At 31.6% G+C, this 19,495-nt stretch overlaps 1 protein-coding gene across 2 annotated transcripts; it reads left to right on the top strand.

The window, feature by feature from the left end:
• Window positions 1-14,283: 14,283 nt before the first annotated feature.
• On the top strand, window positions 14,284-19,260 carry LOC144575505 (uncharacterized). 2 transcript variants are annotated; one of them, XM_078325671.1, is made up of 5 exons: window positions 14,284-15,107; window positions 16,008-16,227; window positions 16,658-16,884; window positions 17,108-18,706; window positions 18,878-19,260. In XM_078325671.1, the coding sequence occupies exons 1-5, from the start codon at window positions 14,991-14,993 to the stop codon at window positions 19,076-19,078; spliced, it is 2,364 nt and encodes a 787-aa protein (XP_078181797.1). In that variant the 5' UTR covers window positions 14,284-14,990; the 3' UTR covers window positions 19,079-19,260. The 2 variants fall into 2 exon arrangements, with proteins under 2 accessions (XP_078181797.1, XP_078181796.1); XM_078325670.1 differs by having other exon boundaries at window positions 17,108-18,715.
• The last annotated feature ends 235 nt before the right edge of the window (window positions 19,261-19,495 follow it).

Below are 19,495 nucleotides of genomic sequence, written 5' to 3'. Positions count from 1 at the left end.
TACTATGACAATCTTGATAATTTTTAAAAATAAAATTAAAATTTGAAATCCAACATTATAGACATGCATGATCTATATTATTCAGTATTCACGTATCATGTCGGATAAAATATGATGATAATTGGTGCATGTTTCATCATACATTAAGTGACTTGAATTTTAATGGTTTAAAAGTAGCGGTTCTTGTATATCATTGAAAGTTTCTTAAATTCATAAATTGTATGAAATTTGATTATTAGACTATTTATATGTCCAATAAATCAATAACATATCGGTAAAAAAAAAAACAATTGAAGAAAAGACGCAATATTCTTTGGTAATTTAAATTCTCTTTCGTTGAATTATTAGTTGATACAAGGGATAGATATTTGATAGCATATAATTGTTTAATTTTGCGCTTGAGTTTTCCATTACCTTTCTTTACACTCTTTCTTCATTATGAAGTTTGAAAATTTCAAAAATTAGACGTCCCAACACGCAAAAGTGACTTGAATCTGCCTAGATAACTACACTCAAGTGTGAAGTGTCTCATCCCTCTAAATATTCGTCACATGATTTTTTGTACATTATTCCCAGTTCAAAATACACACACTCATTCCAATGAAAATTAATACTCGACTAGTCAAATGCACACTTATTTGAACTGAAATGTGTGCTTGTTTACTTAAATACAAATTAGCTGTCTAGCTAAGAACCGTCCCACATTTTAATTTGCAAAATTCAAATCCATTTTGATAACTGTCAATATTGAGTTGAACATCCAAACTCATTACACGGACTTCTCAAATAAACACTCATTCCATCTGGAATACAAACTTATTTAAATTACAATAAACACTCATTTCACATTTGAAGCTGTTAAATTTTCAAAAGATTATGATGCAGATAAATAAACAAGAGGAGGGCTTAAGTGCCTCCATTTTTTAAAATTTTAATAGTTCAAAATTTAAAACTTAAAAGTCAAAATAAAACAGTTAGATGTGATCTATATTATTTTCTCTCTGTGTTCATAAAAAATTATGATATTTCAATTTTATTTTTATGTGAATCAATAATTTCAAAAACAACATCTAGAAATCATCCAGTGCATTTTTTACAAACTCTTGATGACAATCAAAGTAAAATTGAAATATCATAATTTTTTACACGTGCATAGATAAAATAATGTAGATCATATCTAACGGTTTTATTTTGACTTCTAAATTTTAAATTTTGAATTATTAAAGTTTTTTTAAAATTAAGACATAATGGAGGCATATGAACCTTCCTCAATAAACAAATATAAGTATCCAATAAAATATTTGTACACAAATTTAATATACAACTAGATATTAGTCAAAATGGCAGGAATACTGTTGTTAGTTGTATATGCAGATTGCAGAGCCATAAAAAGTAGGCCATCACTACAACTCAGCGCTCATGCACGGGAAACAAAAGAATGGTTCATGCATGGTCCCATAACATGAGGTCTGGAGGTTTTTTTCCTCTGACATGGTGCCATGTTTCTTTGCACTAGGTATCATAAATTCTCTGTCTGCAAAAAAAGTCATCGGAAACTGCTGTACTTACGTGGTACAAAATTTTTGTAGCAAATGTAGATTTAAGTTAATGTGAAATATATAAGAGAGAAAATGCTGTTTATATATTACTGCGATTTTGAGATTTATTATAGAATTATGTTAATGTATCAATGTTAGTATATCGATCAATATGCTAATGGATCAAATTTTGTTGTTTTATGTCTGAACATTTGATCTGATATGCTAACACTAATACATTAGCAAAACTCAAGCCCATAATATAAATCTAAAGAGAATATGAACCAGCTGGTTGTCAACAAAAAATAATGGAGAAAAAAATTCTTCAAAAAATAAATATTTTAAGGAAGACTTGAAAATTTTAACAATTCTATATTTGAACAAATATAAGAAATTAAACCGTTAAATATAATATAAATACAAAGAGGATAAAAATCAAGTTGTGAAGAAAACATTATGCAGAAAACAATTCTTACTAATAAATTTTGTCAGGAAGATTTAAATATTTTTTTATTTTATTAACCTCCATTGCGTCTTTATTTTTAGAATTATAATAATATAAAATTTTAAATTGATTATCAAAATTAAACAATTAAGTAGACGTGAGATGGATTACTTTTTATATGAAAACAGCAAAAAGTTACGATTATTTTTAAAGAATATGAAGAGTTTACAAAAGTTCATCTATAGGGACACCTTTTAATTTCTTTTTGTTATTTGTTAGTATTTTCTCTCTCTATGGTGTACAAGTTAATTTTTCATTCAAAGTCGGTATATAAAAATGATGTGAATTAGAGTGGGAAAAATGGCACAACGGAGCCGGCTCCGTCACAGAACAGTACGGTTATGGTACAGAATGGCATGGCATATATGACTGTTTTGTGCTGTGACTCGCGTGTCACGTGCCGTGATCAGCTTTTGAAAAATTTGGCATGGCACGGCAAGTCATGCGAAAGATCTGATCACGGCACGTTACGTAATCACGTGTAATTAGGACCGTTAGATCTTAATCAAATGGTGAATCTTGAATAAACTAATTTAAATTATAAAAAAAAATAGTTAAACATGAGAAACGTAACCAGTTACGTTTGGACACGGCACGCGATCACCCCTCAATATTTTGGTCACAGCACAGCACGACACGTGTCACTGTTCACTTGATCACGGCACGATACGGCACGAGACCAAAATCACGGCGTGTTAATTAAGAGATGGCACGTTTTTCCACTCTATGGGAATATACTACACCAATTTCAGCAAAACTTGTCCAAAAAATTTATTCCTTTTTGTCAAGCATACAGGTGCTTAGTTGACTCCGCAGCTGGATGTTCACATTTACGTTCCTTTTAAGGCATTTTGGGTACAACGAAATAGAGATACACCCACTCAAGTAATCCGAATAATTATTAAATCACTGGTTCTAATTGAATAAAACAATATAAGGTCATCGGCATTCAATTCAGTTTGAATTAATATTTAGATAATACGAATAATTTGTCATAAACTGGTTAAATTTGACAATAGCAACGATGATAAGGACACATTTTATTTTCATTTTTTTTTTTCGAACTAGTTAATTATAATATTCGAACACGATGATAGCACAATCGGGCCAAACAAAAAAGGTTGAAAGCACTAAAAATGTGAGAGAAAATTAGCATCTGAATTGGTGGATAAAAGACAGAGAGAACATGGCATGGTTTATAAAGAGGCGCGAAGACTTGATCCAAAAGTGCAAGCAAAGCAAGCATGTGAAATAAATCAAGCAACAGGTGGATGGATATCCCTTGTTGGGGAATATAATTGAGGAGGGACCTTTTAGGCTTATCTTGTGCGATATCGTACCCGGTAGTCCAATTAAAATAATTACAGTCTCTATTTGAATTATAGGTGATATGTTCTAAGATTGGTGTCAGGTTAAAACAGACAATGCATATCTTATTTTACACAGTAAAGGTACTGCATTGGATCTGAATTACCCTTTAGTTTTCAATTTTTGGAGCAGGTTTGATTAGCATTGTATTAAATTCAATCTGATGGTTGATCGGAGTCGTTTGATTCGTATTAAAATTAACACAAATTAATAACTAAAAGATTAATATAGATCAAGTACGCACAAATTTTAATACAGATTGAATAACGGCGATTAGATATTAGATCATTATGACTCTATTTCTATAGCACTTCGGTACTGGAAGTGGGGAATTTTTACTTGACATCAGACTCCTCCAGTGACGCTTTGGTATATCGCGGAAATCACACGAATCTCAATGTGGGTCAAACGGCTTAGATCGAACAAAAGCTGAATATTGGTCCAGCACCCATTGAAACCCCTCCTCTCTCCTTTGGTGCTGGTCAAAATACATAAAAAAGAAAAAAAAAAATTCTTCTTTTCCAAACTTATAAATATTTTGAGGATGAAAAAAAAAACAAAGAACAGGAATTAAAACGACTGGGCAATGATATCATTATCGGATCAAATATACGATCCATTTTTTTTTTCATATAGTTGAATTATATATATTCATGAGATAGGTTGAAAAAGAAATGGTTTGGTAATAGATAACACTTGATAGAGACATGGCAAGGGTAATTTATTTTAGTTTATTTCGCATGCCAAAACGAAAGTAGCATTCAATTCAAGTTTTAGCCGTTTGGTCGAAAAGAGCATTCCTATGCTGCTATGCATATGCCTCACCATTTTCAATTTGTGTAGGCTAGGTTCTCTTGCGGAGATAACAATTGTAACATCTTGTGCAGCGTACTGTCGTTAAAATTAGGGGAATTTCATGTTACATCCCTCAAAAATTTTAATATTAGGTATTTGACAAATCCATCATATTTAACATTAACTTGCTATGTATATATTTTATTCTCATTTACTTTTCTTCTATTTTCTCTTCTAAAACCAGTGTGTTCATGTCTTTTTAAAAAAGCGTCTAAACATGTTTTGGTCGCATTTTTATTTGCCCTTTTTTCTCGGTGGCTTCGATTTTTCCTTCTAAATATGTTGGTTGCATAACTATTAATCAGTAAACATCCATAGTACACTAACATAATAAACACAAGAAAAATAATATAGTAAATGACTGAATCAATTCCCTTCTCTACCAGCTTTTTTTTGTGCTTGTCATGAATATAAGCAATTATTGTCAGCAAAGAAAGGATTCAGTTTTTACTCAAGTAAAGTTACATGAAAATAACAGTAAACTTACATGGCATTTGGAAGTAAATCAAAATCACAAAGGCACAAACAATAAAGTAAGTTATTTAGACTTAAATGGATTTGGAGGCTACGAGGGAAGACAGGGAGAAATATGTCATTTAGCGCATTTGGAGAGAGACGGGAGGTTGGTGTCTTGAAGAGAACTCAAACAGACTAAAGAGAGATAAACAAAGAAAAAGTGTAGTGGTCAACATATTATTAATTATTATTGTAAAATAAATTTTATAATTTTAAAAAATTATTTAATTATTTTGGAGCTATTTGATATATTACGTAGTTAGATTGGACATATAAATGAGCTTTTATAATTTTCAGGATAAATATTTTTTAAGAATAAATATGCAATTAATGATTTTGAAGAGATCAATACGCAATATTGGAACTTTTGAAGGCTATACATATTACATTGACATTCGCTGTTAATTTTAAGCACAGTGAATTATACAGTGCTGAATTTTACCTGGCAAAACGGATGGAGTCTGGATTCTCCAAGGTAAAGGTTTTAACAGACGAGTTTTGGCTTCACGCAATCACGAATCATATACAGCGCTGCTGTTTTAATTTTATAATTTGTACGCTGCACAAGGCCAAAGCTGCTCTGTTAAATCTTTACCTTTCTCCAATACAAATGGATATGGATGATAGGAAACAAAAATTTGTGGCGGATATGGACTGTCACATTGTGTGGCGGGTCTTTGAGATCGACAAATGATGCACATTTACAAATGGATATGGATGATATCAACAATTACGCGTTTATAAAATTATGTACGGACGCGCTTGTGGATTCATAGTTTCTTAGAAATAAGAGTTGGACTCCGAATTAGTTATAAATTATCGCTCTTATTATAAAAGTGATGGTAGCTCGCTACAATAATTGCATGCTGGTTATCCTATCAAAATCGGACAAATCATATGAGATAACAAATACTTTTATCTTCCCTATATATAAGGACATAAGGTATAATTTAAAGAGAAGAAATCTAATACCAATGCCAAATGGTTTAAAAATATTTAAGTTCTAATGAACTATCTAGGTTGACCGATAATTGTATATTTATTTCACACTTAATGGTAGTAAGACGATTCGTATAAGTCTAATTTTCATGCTAATCTAATAAAGTTGTCAATGTAAGACAATAAGTTATGTAACATGGATATAGACACAAGTATCTAGCAAAAACATGATACATTGATACGAGATGATTTAATCCATCTTTTTTAATATATTTTTTTGAGTGAGGATATTGCATTATACATAGCGCGAATTAATTCAATATCTTCATTTTTGTCTAAACATTCTAATTGAACCGTTCAATATAATTTTTTTGTGAAAATGTACTTGTAGATCAAATTTTAAATTTTATTTTTATTTTTTATATAATTAAAAAATCAGTTGATCTAAAGATTCCAAGGTTCTAAATAGCGTTTATCGCGTCATAGCGGGAAGCCGAAAAAAAAAGCTATAGCGAATAGCGTCGCTATAGCGAAAGCTATGCCACATAGCGTTTTTTTATTTTTATAAAAATTATATCATATATTTGTACTAAATATCAACATTATATAAGTCTCATAGAATAATAAATAACATCAAATTGATTAAAAAATTATAGTATTCATATTGAACCAATACAAAGTCCAAATTGGGACTCAAAATATCCATAGTATTACTAATATCATAAACTATCGATCTTTTTCTATTCAAAATATATTTAGCATCATGACATAATCTATCTTTTTTCTATTTAAATTTCAAAATAACCTAGACATCATGGCATAATTAATTATCTTAATCTATTCAAAATATTCAAACTACCATATAGTAAGTATCATTTTGTTACTTCAAGAAATATCTTAATATATTTAATTTGAGCATTTATTTAAAGCCCATATAAATTAAAAAAAGAAAAAAAAAACAGCTCATGTTGCATAGCGCGCTGTAACTTCCTTATTTGATCTCATTTAATAATTAATAATTTTTTTTATTAAAATAATAATTAATAATTTAATATAAAGCTTAGTATGTCAATTATAAAAAAAAATCACGGTTAAAATCCAATCTGAGCCTTTATTTAAAGCCCATATAAATTGAAAAGAAAAAAAAAACATCATGTTGCATAGCGGGCGCTATTTGCGCTACACGCTATGCGCTATAGCGGACCGCTATTACCGCTATAGCGTCTGTAGCTCAAATAGCGTGTTTTAATTGTATAGCTTAGCGTTTTGGGTCCAAAAACGCTATAGCGCCGCTATAGCGCGCTATTTAGAACACTGAAAGATTCTAAATGATTCAAAAGTAGTGATTTTCTATCTTCTATAAAAAATATAAAATTTAATATGAAAGTTTATTTTTTTTTATAAAAAATGTGTTAAACAGTTTAGATAGAATATTTGAACTTTCAAGCTGAAGATATGCGCTATGTATAGTACTATAGCCTCACCTTTTTTTTTTTTTCTTTTAAGACACAAACTGAGTGTAGCTTTAGAGGGGAAAAATGGCACGCCATAGCCGGCATTGTCACAGAACTGTACGATATGTGCGTCTCATGTTGTGGTCAAATATTAGGAAAAAAATGATACGGTACAACACATAAATCGCCTTGGTCATGGCACAGCACAAGATAGTCACGACACGTATTTATCTAATATTAATTCTTCATTTTAATATTTCAAAGAATCGTTCCATTTTTTTTATATAATATGAATGTTTTCATTGAACAAATTTAAATTATAAAAAAATAGTCAAACATGATCAAACGTGACTAACATGACTGATTAAGTTGCTTTTGGTCATGACACGACTTGGTCATGGTGTCACTCATGTGGCGTGACCATTCACGTGCTGTGGCCATCTCTTGATATTTTGATCACGAAGAGAACCAAAGTCATTGTGTGTTAGTCACTGCACGACACGACACGACACAACACGATTTTCCCTCTCTATGTTGCCTTAATAATTAAAGCTTTAATATTATTGTTTCCACCATAAATAGGAAAAGGTTGAAATCGATTGATAATAAATTAATTCGATAATTTTCACAATCAAAATTAAATAAAATTTTATAATATAACCTATAGTTGTTTTAAAAAAAAGAATATAATTTATAGTACATGTTTACCATGCACATAAAAAATGAAGAAATTTAAATAAGTTTTGCCGTTCGTGAAAACATTCAAAAGTTGTAAAGATACATATTTAATAATACTTAATGTAATAATAATTAATTGTTTGATGGTCAAATTTTCTTATAAACATAAAATATTTCGCCTCTTAGCATATATTACAAATTATTTTTGGAAATAATTATTACGATTAATTTTATTAATATACCATTTATCTGTATTGAACATAAAAAAAAAAAGAACCTCCACTATTAAAAAAAAAATAATCTAACCACAGATCTGCCTAAAAATTACAATTCCTCTGAAGTGTTATTTTTTAGATTGCATTTTTTCTAAATATCTTCACCCAACAAATTGAGGCCACAAAATACTTGGAAAATAGAAATATAGAATGATTAAATTTTCAAGTCAATTAAGTGTTACTTTTCGGAGAACAATAAAAATTAAAAACAGAACCAAAAAGGAAGGAGTTGGAAATGTGAAACAGCCTGCTCTCTGATTTTTTTTTTCCTTGTTAATTTATTTTGAAAATTTGAATATTCATATCATCGTACTAGAATTTCAGATTGCAACTTCACAAGAAATAAAGATGCGAAATTTATGGCGTGATGCACTCCAGGTATGAATAATTTTGTCTGAGAATAAAATTGAAACAAAGCCAAAGGAATATAGCGGATTGATGTATGGTGAAAAACAATAGCTTTTATTTTGTCCCGGTGTGTCTTAGAGTCAACTAATGCAATCAAATGAAACATTGTTCTTCTCCAGTAACAGCAAGTGTAAACCTTTACACAACTAGCTACATGATTAAACACAATACCGGACATGTTATGTACAGTCTTTCTAAAGCAGCACTGGTCGACTGGTCGACTGGTCGGTGTCTCGGTGAAGTACAAGTTTGAAATTTGGCACCAATTATTTTGAGCTTTGCTAGCATCTCATTTATTGACTGTATAAGACGTTTTGGGTTATTATTTTGAAAATGTATTTGATAGATTTTAAATAGTTGAAAACAATCTACTTTACATTATATATTATTTTAATTCATTTAGTATAAAATTAAATGGTTAAAATATATATGACAAATTTATAAGTTAATTTTAATGTATTTATTTTTCATAATTTTTTTATTACTTTACTCTATACTAAAATGATGTCGAAAATTTATAAATTTACATGTAATAAACACATCACGAGTTATTTATATCGGTCTTAACAGTTTGGATTCGTCATTTGAAGTTTGTATGATAGATAACCAACAACGTAAGATTTTTTTCCTAGTCAACTGTGCTGCCTCCCATTTATGTAATTAATGCATATCAATGCAGATAATTTATAAATATTGACGCTGACAACAAATGAGCAAGTATAAAAAAAAAATCTTAAAATAATAATGTACACTTTTAAATTACAAAATAGATAACAAATGTTACTATTTTATATAGATAAAAGTGTAATAACATGATAGGTCTTTGAAATACGTTAATTATAAGAAAAATCACGTTAATATATAAACTGATAGAATTTAAATAGCATACCAATATCTGATTTTAAGAAATTATGAATTTGATCCATATTGGCAATATGTTCTAAAACTTATCAATATATAGGGGTGTTTAAACTGTAGGTTTGGTTAAAACTAAACTAAAATAATCAAATCAAACATTTATTCAGTTTTCAAAAATAGAACCGAACTGAATTAATTAAATTTATAATCCGAGTAAGAACCGAACTGAACAAACCGAAGTAAAATTCAGTTTGTTCGGTTCAAACCGAAGTAAATTTATTGATGTCATTATTAATGAAAATTACATATGTTCATACACATGTTGATAAATTTCATACAAAATATGTAGATGTTCTAAAATATTTAAACTAAAATAAAAGAAAGAAAACAATGATTGAACCAGACATAATATAAACCATACTTGAACAATATTATTTGATCGGTTCAGTTTGATCGATTTTGAAAAATTTAAATCGAAGCGATCCATTTAAACTGAAATAATTCAAAAATTCAACCTAACTAATCCATTTGAACCAAAGGTTTAAATAGCGTTTATCGCGTCATAGCGGACTGGCTAAAAAAACACTGCTATACTCAAATAGCGGTGCTATAGCGCAGAATAACGCGCTGTAACGCTGATAACACCATAGCTTTTATGGTCCGAAAATGTTATAGCGTGCTATTTATTTTGAACCGAAAAACCGAACCATTTGAACACCCCTATCGATATATATCTGCATTTATATAGATACATATGGAGTTTACTTACAGTACGTGTGAATACAGATGTAGATAATTAAGAATGATAACATAGATTTAGACGATGTGAAACTACATATAATATGCAGACTTACAGTGGGACTAAACTTGTGCAATTTAAGAATTAAAGATTTAAAGTTGAATAATTAATGCTCAGTACTTAAATAAGTAAATATTAACGGTTATTTATTTTTTCTTTTGGTAGACAAGCATGTAAGCATATCGATGTTTAATTGATAATGATAATTTAGACCGTCCAATCAGAATCTGGGTCGCTACGATCTGAGGTAGAATGTACATGATCCCTTTAATATTCGTGTCAAAGTACATGACCCCTTTAATTGATAATGATTTCAGATCTGGATGTATGAATTTTTTTTTTCATTAATTGTTTTTCCTCTTGGGTTGGTTTGGTTGTTCATCTATTGTAAGATTCCTAATGTCAGTGCTCCTGAAGATAATTTGATTTTGCTTTTTTATTTTCAACGTCAACAGCATACTATTCTTGTTACTTGGTATTTTTGTATTTTTAAAAAAAAAAAAAATCATACTTTCTGTCTTAATTTTTCATGTCATTTTGTTTAATTAATGCAATTTTATTAATTTTTCCACACATTTTTTAGGCTAAATTTTGATTAGTTTGATCACATTCTTTTATATTAAAAATATTGTGATATAGCATGCAAAAAATATAACTCTGCGAATATATTAGAATCATCCTTAAAACCATAAAAATATTTGGTTTATTTATAACTCTGCAATTTATTAGCGATCCTTTTGGCGTCGCAGATTGAATTTACGACCCATTAAATGCTGAACCATATGGTATTATTTAGACACCGATATCACATATTGAATATGTAATCCTGAGATTTCAAAATAAAATAAAATAATATGTAATCCCGATATTTATGGAATTTCCAAAGAAAAAAGTTTTTTTTTTTTTTTTTGAAAGATGGTAAAAATAAAAATTTCGGCTCAAACACAATTATCATCTAGAAATTCTAGAAACACGGAGGAAATTTCAGGATAAAGATGTTGACAGCTTATTGGACTTTATGCAATGCACAATTAACAGAGACAAAATGAAAAAAATATATATATGATTAATGTGTTGCGTAAAGTTAAATTAACTCAGTCAATATCTTTACCGTGACTTTATATGTAAAGTTGGAAGCGTTTAGTAACTTTTAAGGTAATAATTGTAGGTCTCACATAAATTTTAATTATTATTTTTTTATGAAAAATATAATGGTTTAATTTCCGCAGTATAAATCTAACAAGATATGAATGTTGGATTTAAAAGCTCCAATTTAACAGAAAATTCTAAAAAAAATGCTAAAAAATTTGACAGGGGAAAGACGTGCATGCACGTAATGTATATTTTATTCGTTCATGCAATAAATAAAAATGTGAAAAGTCTAAGGACTGTTGCTTCCATGAATTCATATCGTTTGAATTAACTTAACTTTTGAGTTTATGCAGAATAAATTCGGACCGTTTGATTTGTATTGACACAAATATTAAGAAGTCCCGTGCATAACGCGTGAACCAGATTAGCTCAAATTCTGATCCAACGGTCAAAATTCTAAATAATAAATCTGAGGTAACGCAGAGGATGAGAACCTTTGCTTCCATAGCCAAACCCAGAGCACCCACATGTCGTTTATGTTAATTTAATGTGATAGGAAATAAATACACAATTGTAATTATGCACGATTGAAGACATATGATCAGGTTCTTTTTTAAATTATAATTAATCCTCAATATATAGCTTCGATCTAATCTAATCTTACCCAATCTTACCCAGTACAGTACTACTTAAATGTTTGTTTTATCGAAGGAGGTCAGTAACCTAGTCGCCCCACTCCCATCTCTCTCCATTTTTTTCCTTTTATATTTCTCTAGATCTCAATCCAATACACGGGTATATGCCTCTCTCTCGTTTCTATCTCTTTGAATAGAGAAGAGAATGAGAAAGGGGAGAGCCGAGCCGAACGGAGCCAACTGGAACCGAAAGTGCAGTATCATCGGAGCTTGGAGCGTATAGTCTCTATCCATCTCTCATCTCAATCAGAGCGAGGCGGTGAGTTGATCCGGCTATGGAAGCACCGCGGTTAATAGATTATGCTGTCGGAGTGCGGCGGTGAGTAGATCTGGCCATCGAAGCGCCGCATTGAGTAGATCCGGCCATCGAAGCGCCGCGGCAAGTAGATCAGACTTTCAGAGTGCGGTGGTGAGTAAATAGGTCCGTCGAAGTGCAGTGACTATCGGAAGAAAATAAATTCAATTATGGAGAGAGTTAGAGAATGATGTATTAGAGTGTTAAGAGTGTAAATAAGTAAGATTAGATGATGAGAGTAATTTAAATATATTAATGAGAATAAACAAGTTTAGATTTAAGAATTAGAGTTATTTGACTTGTTGTAAATACGTTTTTTTATTAATGAATTTGTTAGTTGGCATTTAAAACCACTAACCTTAAAAAAATATTTATTTTATCAAATTATCAATCAATGATGCACTTCAAATAACATAGTTGTGACCTCATGCTATTATTAATTCGAATTGAGATTATTATTGATTGTTATCGGAATGAATCATTAGGACTGAGATTATTGCCATCATCATTGAAACAAATTAGTACTTGAAAATTATAAGGTAGGCAGGCTGTGCATGTCAGGTCGCACTCACCTGGGCAGGGAAAATGAAAGAGAAATTAAAATATACAACTAACTTCTTGTTGCCCAAATTTGTATCTATACCATATTAAAAAAATCCTCCATTATAATTTAAAAAAAAAAATATCAAGACCTCCAAGTCAATGTACGGCTTTATTTTTGAGAGACTCCAAGCTAATGTACGGCTCCATTTTTAAAAATATCAAAACCTTCAAGCCAATGTACTCCTCTAACCTTAAAATCTTTACCCACTGTGATGGGCCAACAAATGAGGTAAAGGGTCTTATTTTAAAAAAAAAAGGGCATTAATCTAATTAAAATATCAAATCAATCCCCTAATAGCGTATTATGAGGAAAAAGTACAAGCTTCGCAGCTAATTAAACCTAGATTGATATTTGCATCTACATCCACAAAAAAACGAGCAATTTTGTGCAAATATCCAAAATAGGAGGCGCCAAATTCCAGGTCAGCCTGATATCATAGTTTATCTCGTTATCGTAAAACACAATAGAACGGTCCTGTCTCATATATATATATATATATTTTTTAAATTCAAAGATATTTTTTATAACAGATATGATTGCATGATTTTTCGAACAGTAGCACGGTTCTTTGAGAAACTCAAATAGCAAGGAAAGTGCTACGGTTTCTTAAAAATTCATATACCGAATGTGGAAGAATAGAAATTAAAAGAACCATAATAATGATATATATTTTTTTTACCAAAAATCTCCAAATAATATGTAATAACATTGCAATCGTACTATTTATATACGCATTAATATCTAGATTACTAAATATTAAAAAAATACATAATCGTTTAAAATTTCACAGGTATTAATTGTCTTTAACACAAAAATAACTTAATTGCATGTCGATTTTTTTTTGTTAACAATTACCATCTTCTAAAAGTTAATAAACAAAGTTAACAAATTTTTTTTCTATTTTTTTGAAAGTTACGAGGGACGCAGATTAAATCTGCGCTTCAATAAAGACAACACATAAAACTGCAGTTTTTGACTATTTCTCTCTAAAAGACAGCATAGATTTAATTTGCGCTTCACGTAAATTATATCTATGTCCCTAGTAAAAATATTTCTTTTACAAAAACCTTGTCAACTCTGTTTATTATTTTCGACAAGATGGTAAGAAAAATTAATCGGAATTGGCCGGAACAAAATCAATTTGATACCTATGAAAAATCTGCTTTAAGATTCGTGTCAGATCAAAACGGATGAATCAGATCTCATCGTAAACGATCAGGTATTGCACTGGAGCTGAATTCCACCGGTCATAGCCTCATAGGCTCCACGCCAACTGTCACATGGTTCTGCAACGTGGAAGGCAGATATCCGCCACAAAGAATCTACGACTATCAAAGGAATTGACTATTGAATTAAAAAAGAAAAGATGATTAAAACCCAAGCAATCTCTAGTGGCAGTGAGAGAAGTCTCTCTCTCAAAAGGAAGAATGGCGAGAGAACGAGAGAGGGAGGCGCGGGAGCGCGAATAAAGCTAATCTCCATTTTGAAAAAAAACAAAATTAACACCGTTTTCTTATTTCTTTTTGTTCTCTCTCACTATTTAGTATTAATCAATATACCCATTTGGAAGTTTTATCTGGCCATCTCTTCTCCGAGTAATACCCATTTTCTCTCAAACAGGTAAGAATTTATTTCCTGGATTTGTAAAAGTAATCCTCATTATTTATTATATCTCGTTTGATCTAGTCATTCTTGTGTTTTACGCCATCTCTCTCTTTTACTGTTTCAAAGCCACCTTTACCCAATTTTTGGTGTTTGACTCAGAGAGGTGCCTCCTCTTGTCCCTCTTTTCTCTATTCCAATTCACATTTAGTGGCTCGAGTTCAGATTTTGAGCGATCTTTCGTGCCTTTTATTGGTATTTCTTCATCTGAGTATTTCTGATCTTTGTTGTTTTTAGTTCTCTTCTATCGGTGGTATGAACTCATCGCATTTCGTTCGATTGTTGTATCCCTCTCGATTAATGTTCTTTTAGATTTTCTAACAAAAACAAATCGATTTCCTTTTTTTTTTCTTTCTCTGATGGGCTTTGATTTAGTGGAAAGTGGAGAACTCTTATCAATGAATGGAGAATCAGAAATGGTGAACTGGAAATCGTATTAGATCGCTAAAATGGAGAGGAGAAGCTGGTTATGGCGTAAGAAATCTTCAGAAAAAAATAGTGGAGAAACCGAGAGCTCTGGCTCAGCTTCGTCCCCTTCTCTTTCTGAAAGATGTTCTGATGAACAGGTATTTCATTTCTGTAGTTGTTAATTGAAATCTTTGAGTTGTAGCTAGAGTAGATTGCTTGTTGTTTGTATATTTAGCTTTAGTAGAGAGTTACCTTGCCTGATTTCCTTTTTTGGGTGAAAAGATTTTGTTTGTTTGTTTTTTGAGAAAACATTCCAACTTTAATGGACCAACAGTTGGTTATGGAGAAGGTTTCGTTTGTTAAGCTTTTAATGAAGATATTAATTAAACCTAGCAACAATTAGAAAGGCTTGTGACAGAATGTTTCTTTTGCAAGACATTTCGATTCTAATTTGAATAATGCATTTGCATTTTAGTTTATAACTGTTTTTGATATATTTAATCAGTGTTTATAGTTTCAGTCTGGTGGTTAAAATTTTTGCTGTAATCATTTATTGTATTAGTGTGTTGCACGACCAATTAATGAAGCATAGTTTTTGTTTGGTTTTTTAAATCTTTTGAAGTACTATCCTTGTATATCTCACTGTTACCATATAGGATGGTTGTTATTGGTCCAGAACTGTAACTTATTGTATCATATGGGTTTGGTTGTTTTGGTCCCTAGTTGCACGACATACTATGTAGTTTCTCACACCAACCTGAAGAGTTGGTGTACCTCTCTTTCTCTCTACAAATTTCTTGGTACCTAAAGATTCTGATTTTTCCATGGTCTTAATTGATTTCAATTTTCTCCTTAACAATACATGATTGCTCTCTCCACCTATCTACCTTCTGTTAATAAGTGGTAGCAAAGAACTCAATTGGTAAAAGAAAAAAAGGTCTCCTTAATATTGGAATCCTTAATTAACTGGTCTTTTAAATGCATTACAAATGCACGCTTAGCTAATCTACTAGTCTAATAATAAGTTATCAATAAATAATTTTCTGATTACTATACAGGAGGTACAAAGGGGTTCGCCAAATCATACCCAATCACCTGACATAACATCCAACAATGAATCCAAATTGCCTGACATGTTGTCCAAAAGTAATTCTGAGGAAAACAAGGATGAAACTGTAAAAATTCTCAGTGAGAAGCTATCTGCTGCGATTCTTGACCTAAATGTGAAAGATGACATAGTGAAGCAGCATGCCAAAGTAGCCGAAGAGGCCGTTCTTGGTACACTTCCATTAAAAAATTAAAAAGACCATAATTGTTACATGTGGTTTATTGCTGGTACTGCTACATTACTGGTAGGGACCACTGATATAATACTAAACTAAACCCATTTTTTGGTTCAATACTAAAGTACATGTATCAGTATATTTACACAAATATGATGACTCATCCATTTCCAAATCAAATACTAAACTTACACAAAACCCAAAACTATTGTGGTTGAAATTTTTGAGGGGCAAAAGTATGATATATGACTGGGTTCACTATTTCTTTCTAATGGAGTTTACCCTTGTCAGTAAAAGGGCCATTGAACAAATTTATTATTGGTTCCCACCAAAATCACATAATAAAATATGGAAACACCTAAACTGCACCTGTCATATAATCTTTTAACTAGAATACTAGATGAAATGCTTCAATTATGTGCTAGGTTGGGAAAGAGCAGAGGTAGATATTGTAGGTTTGAAAGCACAGTTGGATTCTGCAAATCAGAGAAACTCTGAATTAGATGACAGAATACGTCACCTAGATGGTGCTTTAAAGGAGTGTGTAAGAGAGCTACGGCAAGTGAGGTCAGATCAAGAAAGGAAACTGGAAGAAGCCCTTTCCCAGCAATCCTGCAAGTGGGAATCAGACAAATCAGATCTTGAGTTACAGGTAAATGACTATTTGTAGTTGTTTCAGTTAGTTGGAATGGGAATGCAGGTGTATGGGTTTTGTTTATTTAGACCATACTGGCTGAGTTACAGGTAACTGATTATTAGACCATACTGGCTGAGTTGTGCTGCTATTCTTGGTCTCTATTCGACACAATTATAATTTGTGAATGAAACCTAATTGTTTCCTTTATTTATTTTATTATTATTACTATGAAAAATAGGTCACTGAGCTACGAGCAAAGCTTGAAGCTCAAGCCGAGAACGCTTCTCCCAGAAATACCACTTCAACAAATCAAGAATCAAATTCAAAAATTGTTACCCTTGAGAAGGAGATATCCAGTCTGAGGTCAGAACTCCACTCACGCACTCTAGAGAAAGAATTTAGCATAAAAGCAGCAGAAAAGGCTAGTAAACAGAGGCTAGAGAGCCTTAAAAAGGTTGCCAAATTAGAACACGAGTGTCGCAAGCTGCGTGTAAAAGCACATAATCCCCACTCACCTCTCCAGAGAGTGGCTTCACGTAACTCAACTTACACAGAATCTATAGCTGACAGCCAATCAGATAATGAGACGAGCTGCTCTGACTCGTGGGCCACAGCTCTCTTGACAGAGCTCGATCAATTTAAAATAAATGAGAAAGTTGGAGTTGCGAGAAGTATCAGCACTTCACTCGATGCATCCTTGTTGGATGATTTTTCTGAAATGGAGAGGATGGTTAGTAGTGATGAATTCAGAAATAAAGGTGAGGAAATGGATAAAGTGGGAATAGAGAAGGCATTCAATGAGGTAAAAAGGCAACTGGAGGACACACAAGTGAAGTTGAAAGCAATGGAGAAAAAGTCGGCCGAGTTGCAGAAGACTCTGAATTCGGTAAATGGGGAGAAGTGTACTCTTGAGATGGAACTAGAGTCACTTGAGGTTAAGAAGGGGGAAGTAGAGTTACACCTCGAAAGGGCAAAGTTGGAATTGAAAGATTTGAAAGCTGAAAGAAATGAGATGGAATCACAATTAAAATCAACTCGTGGCGAAAATTCCAAATTCAGAGAAAAGGTGAAAATTCTACAAAGGGAAATTGATCATGAGAAGGAATTATCTAAAGAAATGAAAGCCAAGTTGCCGAAAATTGAGTTGATGGAAGTGGAGAAACATAAACTTGAATCACAACTTCTCATGCTGCGGAAGGAGGTTGCCACCTGGCGAGAAAAGACACGGTTACTTGATGAAACATTAGAAAAGGAGAGGGGCTTGTCAGAAGAACTGAAACTCAAGTTGCAAGAAATGGAGGCGGCACAACTGGAGAAACGGGATCTTCAGTTCCGGTTGTTGTCATCTAAAGAGGAGGTTGGAGTTTTACGAGAGAATGTAAGCTCCTTGCAAAAGAGGAGCACAGAAAATGAGGCAAAACTGCAGGGAGAAGTCCAATTGCTTGAAGGCACTCTAGAAAAGGAGAGAGAATTGTATAAAGAACTCTTAGCCAAGAACAAGAGCATGGAAATTGAAGAGAAAAGGAGAAATAAACTAATGGAAAAGGTTGCTTCATTAGAGAAAAAAATAGAAGAAGAGAAGAAGGTATCTCTAGTATATGCTGAGGGCCTAGAAGCTTCAGAAACAAAGAGAAATAAATTAGCAGCACAATATGAGATCACTTGTAGAGAAATTGAAGAATTGCGTGTAAAACTTGGTACTCTACAAAAAGAGGTTACCAAGGAGAGAGGGGTTGCGGTTGAACTTACTGTTAAGTGTAAGAAGCTGGAAAAAGAGTTGCATGGGATTAAGGAGGAAGGTCGTGTTAAAGAGCCTACCGATAGCAAAAAATTTAAGGTTAATCAGGTGAATTTTCTCTCTTTTTTCATGAAAACTGTTTAGTTCCATACTGATAGAAGTAGCTGTTGATGCAACTAAGCAACTTGTGATAATCAGAAAAAGGCAGTTCATTTTTAGCTTATGTGCATTTTATTTATGTTAAACTAAAATTTTTATCATCTCTTTCAGGAAAAGGAGCGTGTCTTGGCTGCAGGAAAACTAGCTGAATGTCAAAAAACAATTGATTCTATTAGCCAGCAGTTGAAATCCTTGTCAAATTTGGATGATTTTGGTCTTGAAATCGAAAATGCTGGAATAGTAAAAGATGAAATCGATAAAGATACGAATTTGTTTCTTCATTCAGCCTACTCCGAAAAATTAGCCGTTTGACTTTTTACGTTAAGGAAATGAACATATACGAGTTGTTAATAATGTGAATCAAGGAATTATCAATTGTAATATAAACTTTTGCTACATCCTTTTTCACATTTTTTTATGTAATGCCTTGTATATAGCCTCGGTGGGATCAAGTGCAAACTATATTTTCAGGCTTAATATAAAATTTTACATGAGTGCTTTTAAAAGGGATTAACCCATTGTAATTATTGAAGACTCCGGCTAGTATAATATTAGCGTCATTTTAGTCTAAATATTATTACATCATAAGCTATCTGATCTGCTTTAATAATATAATAAACAAGACTAAAATTAATTAAACAAATACAACATAATAATACAAAAAATTAATTAAATATGCATAATTGAACTAACAACACTTAATTTTAATAGATTAAGCTAATTTTAGCT

Source organism: Carex rostrata, chromosome 24 (genome assembly GCF_964058835.1).
Source record: "Carex rostrata chromosome 24, lpCarRost1.2, whole genome shotgun sequence".
Lineage (NCBI taxonomy): Eukaryota > Viridiplantae > Streptophyta > Magnoliopsida > Poales > Cyperaceae > Carex > Carex rostrata.
The sequence above is the reverse complement of the archived record's forward strand: the minus strand, read 5'-3'. Positions and strand labels throughout refer to the sequence as shown.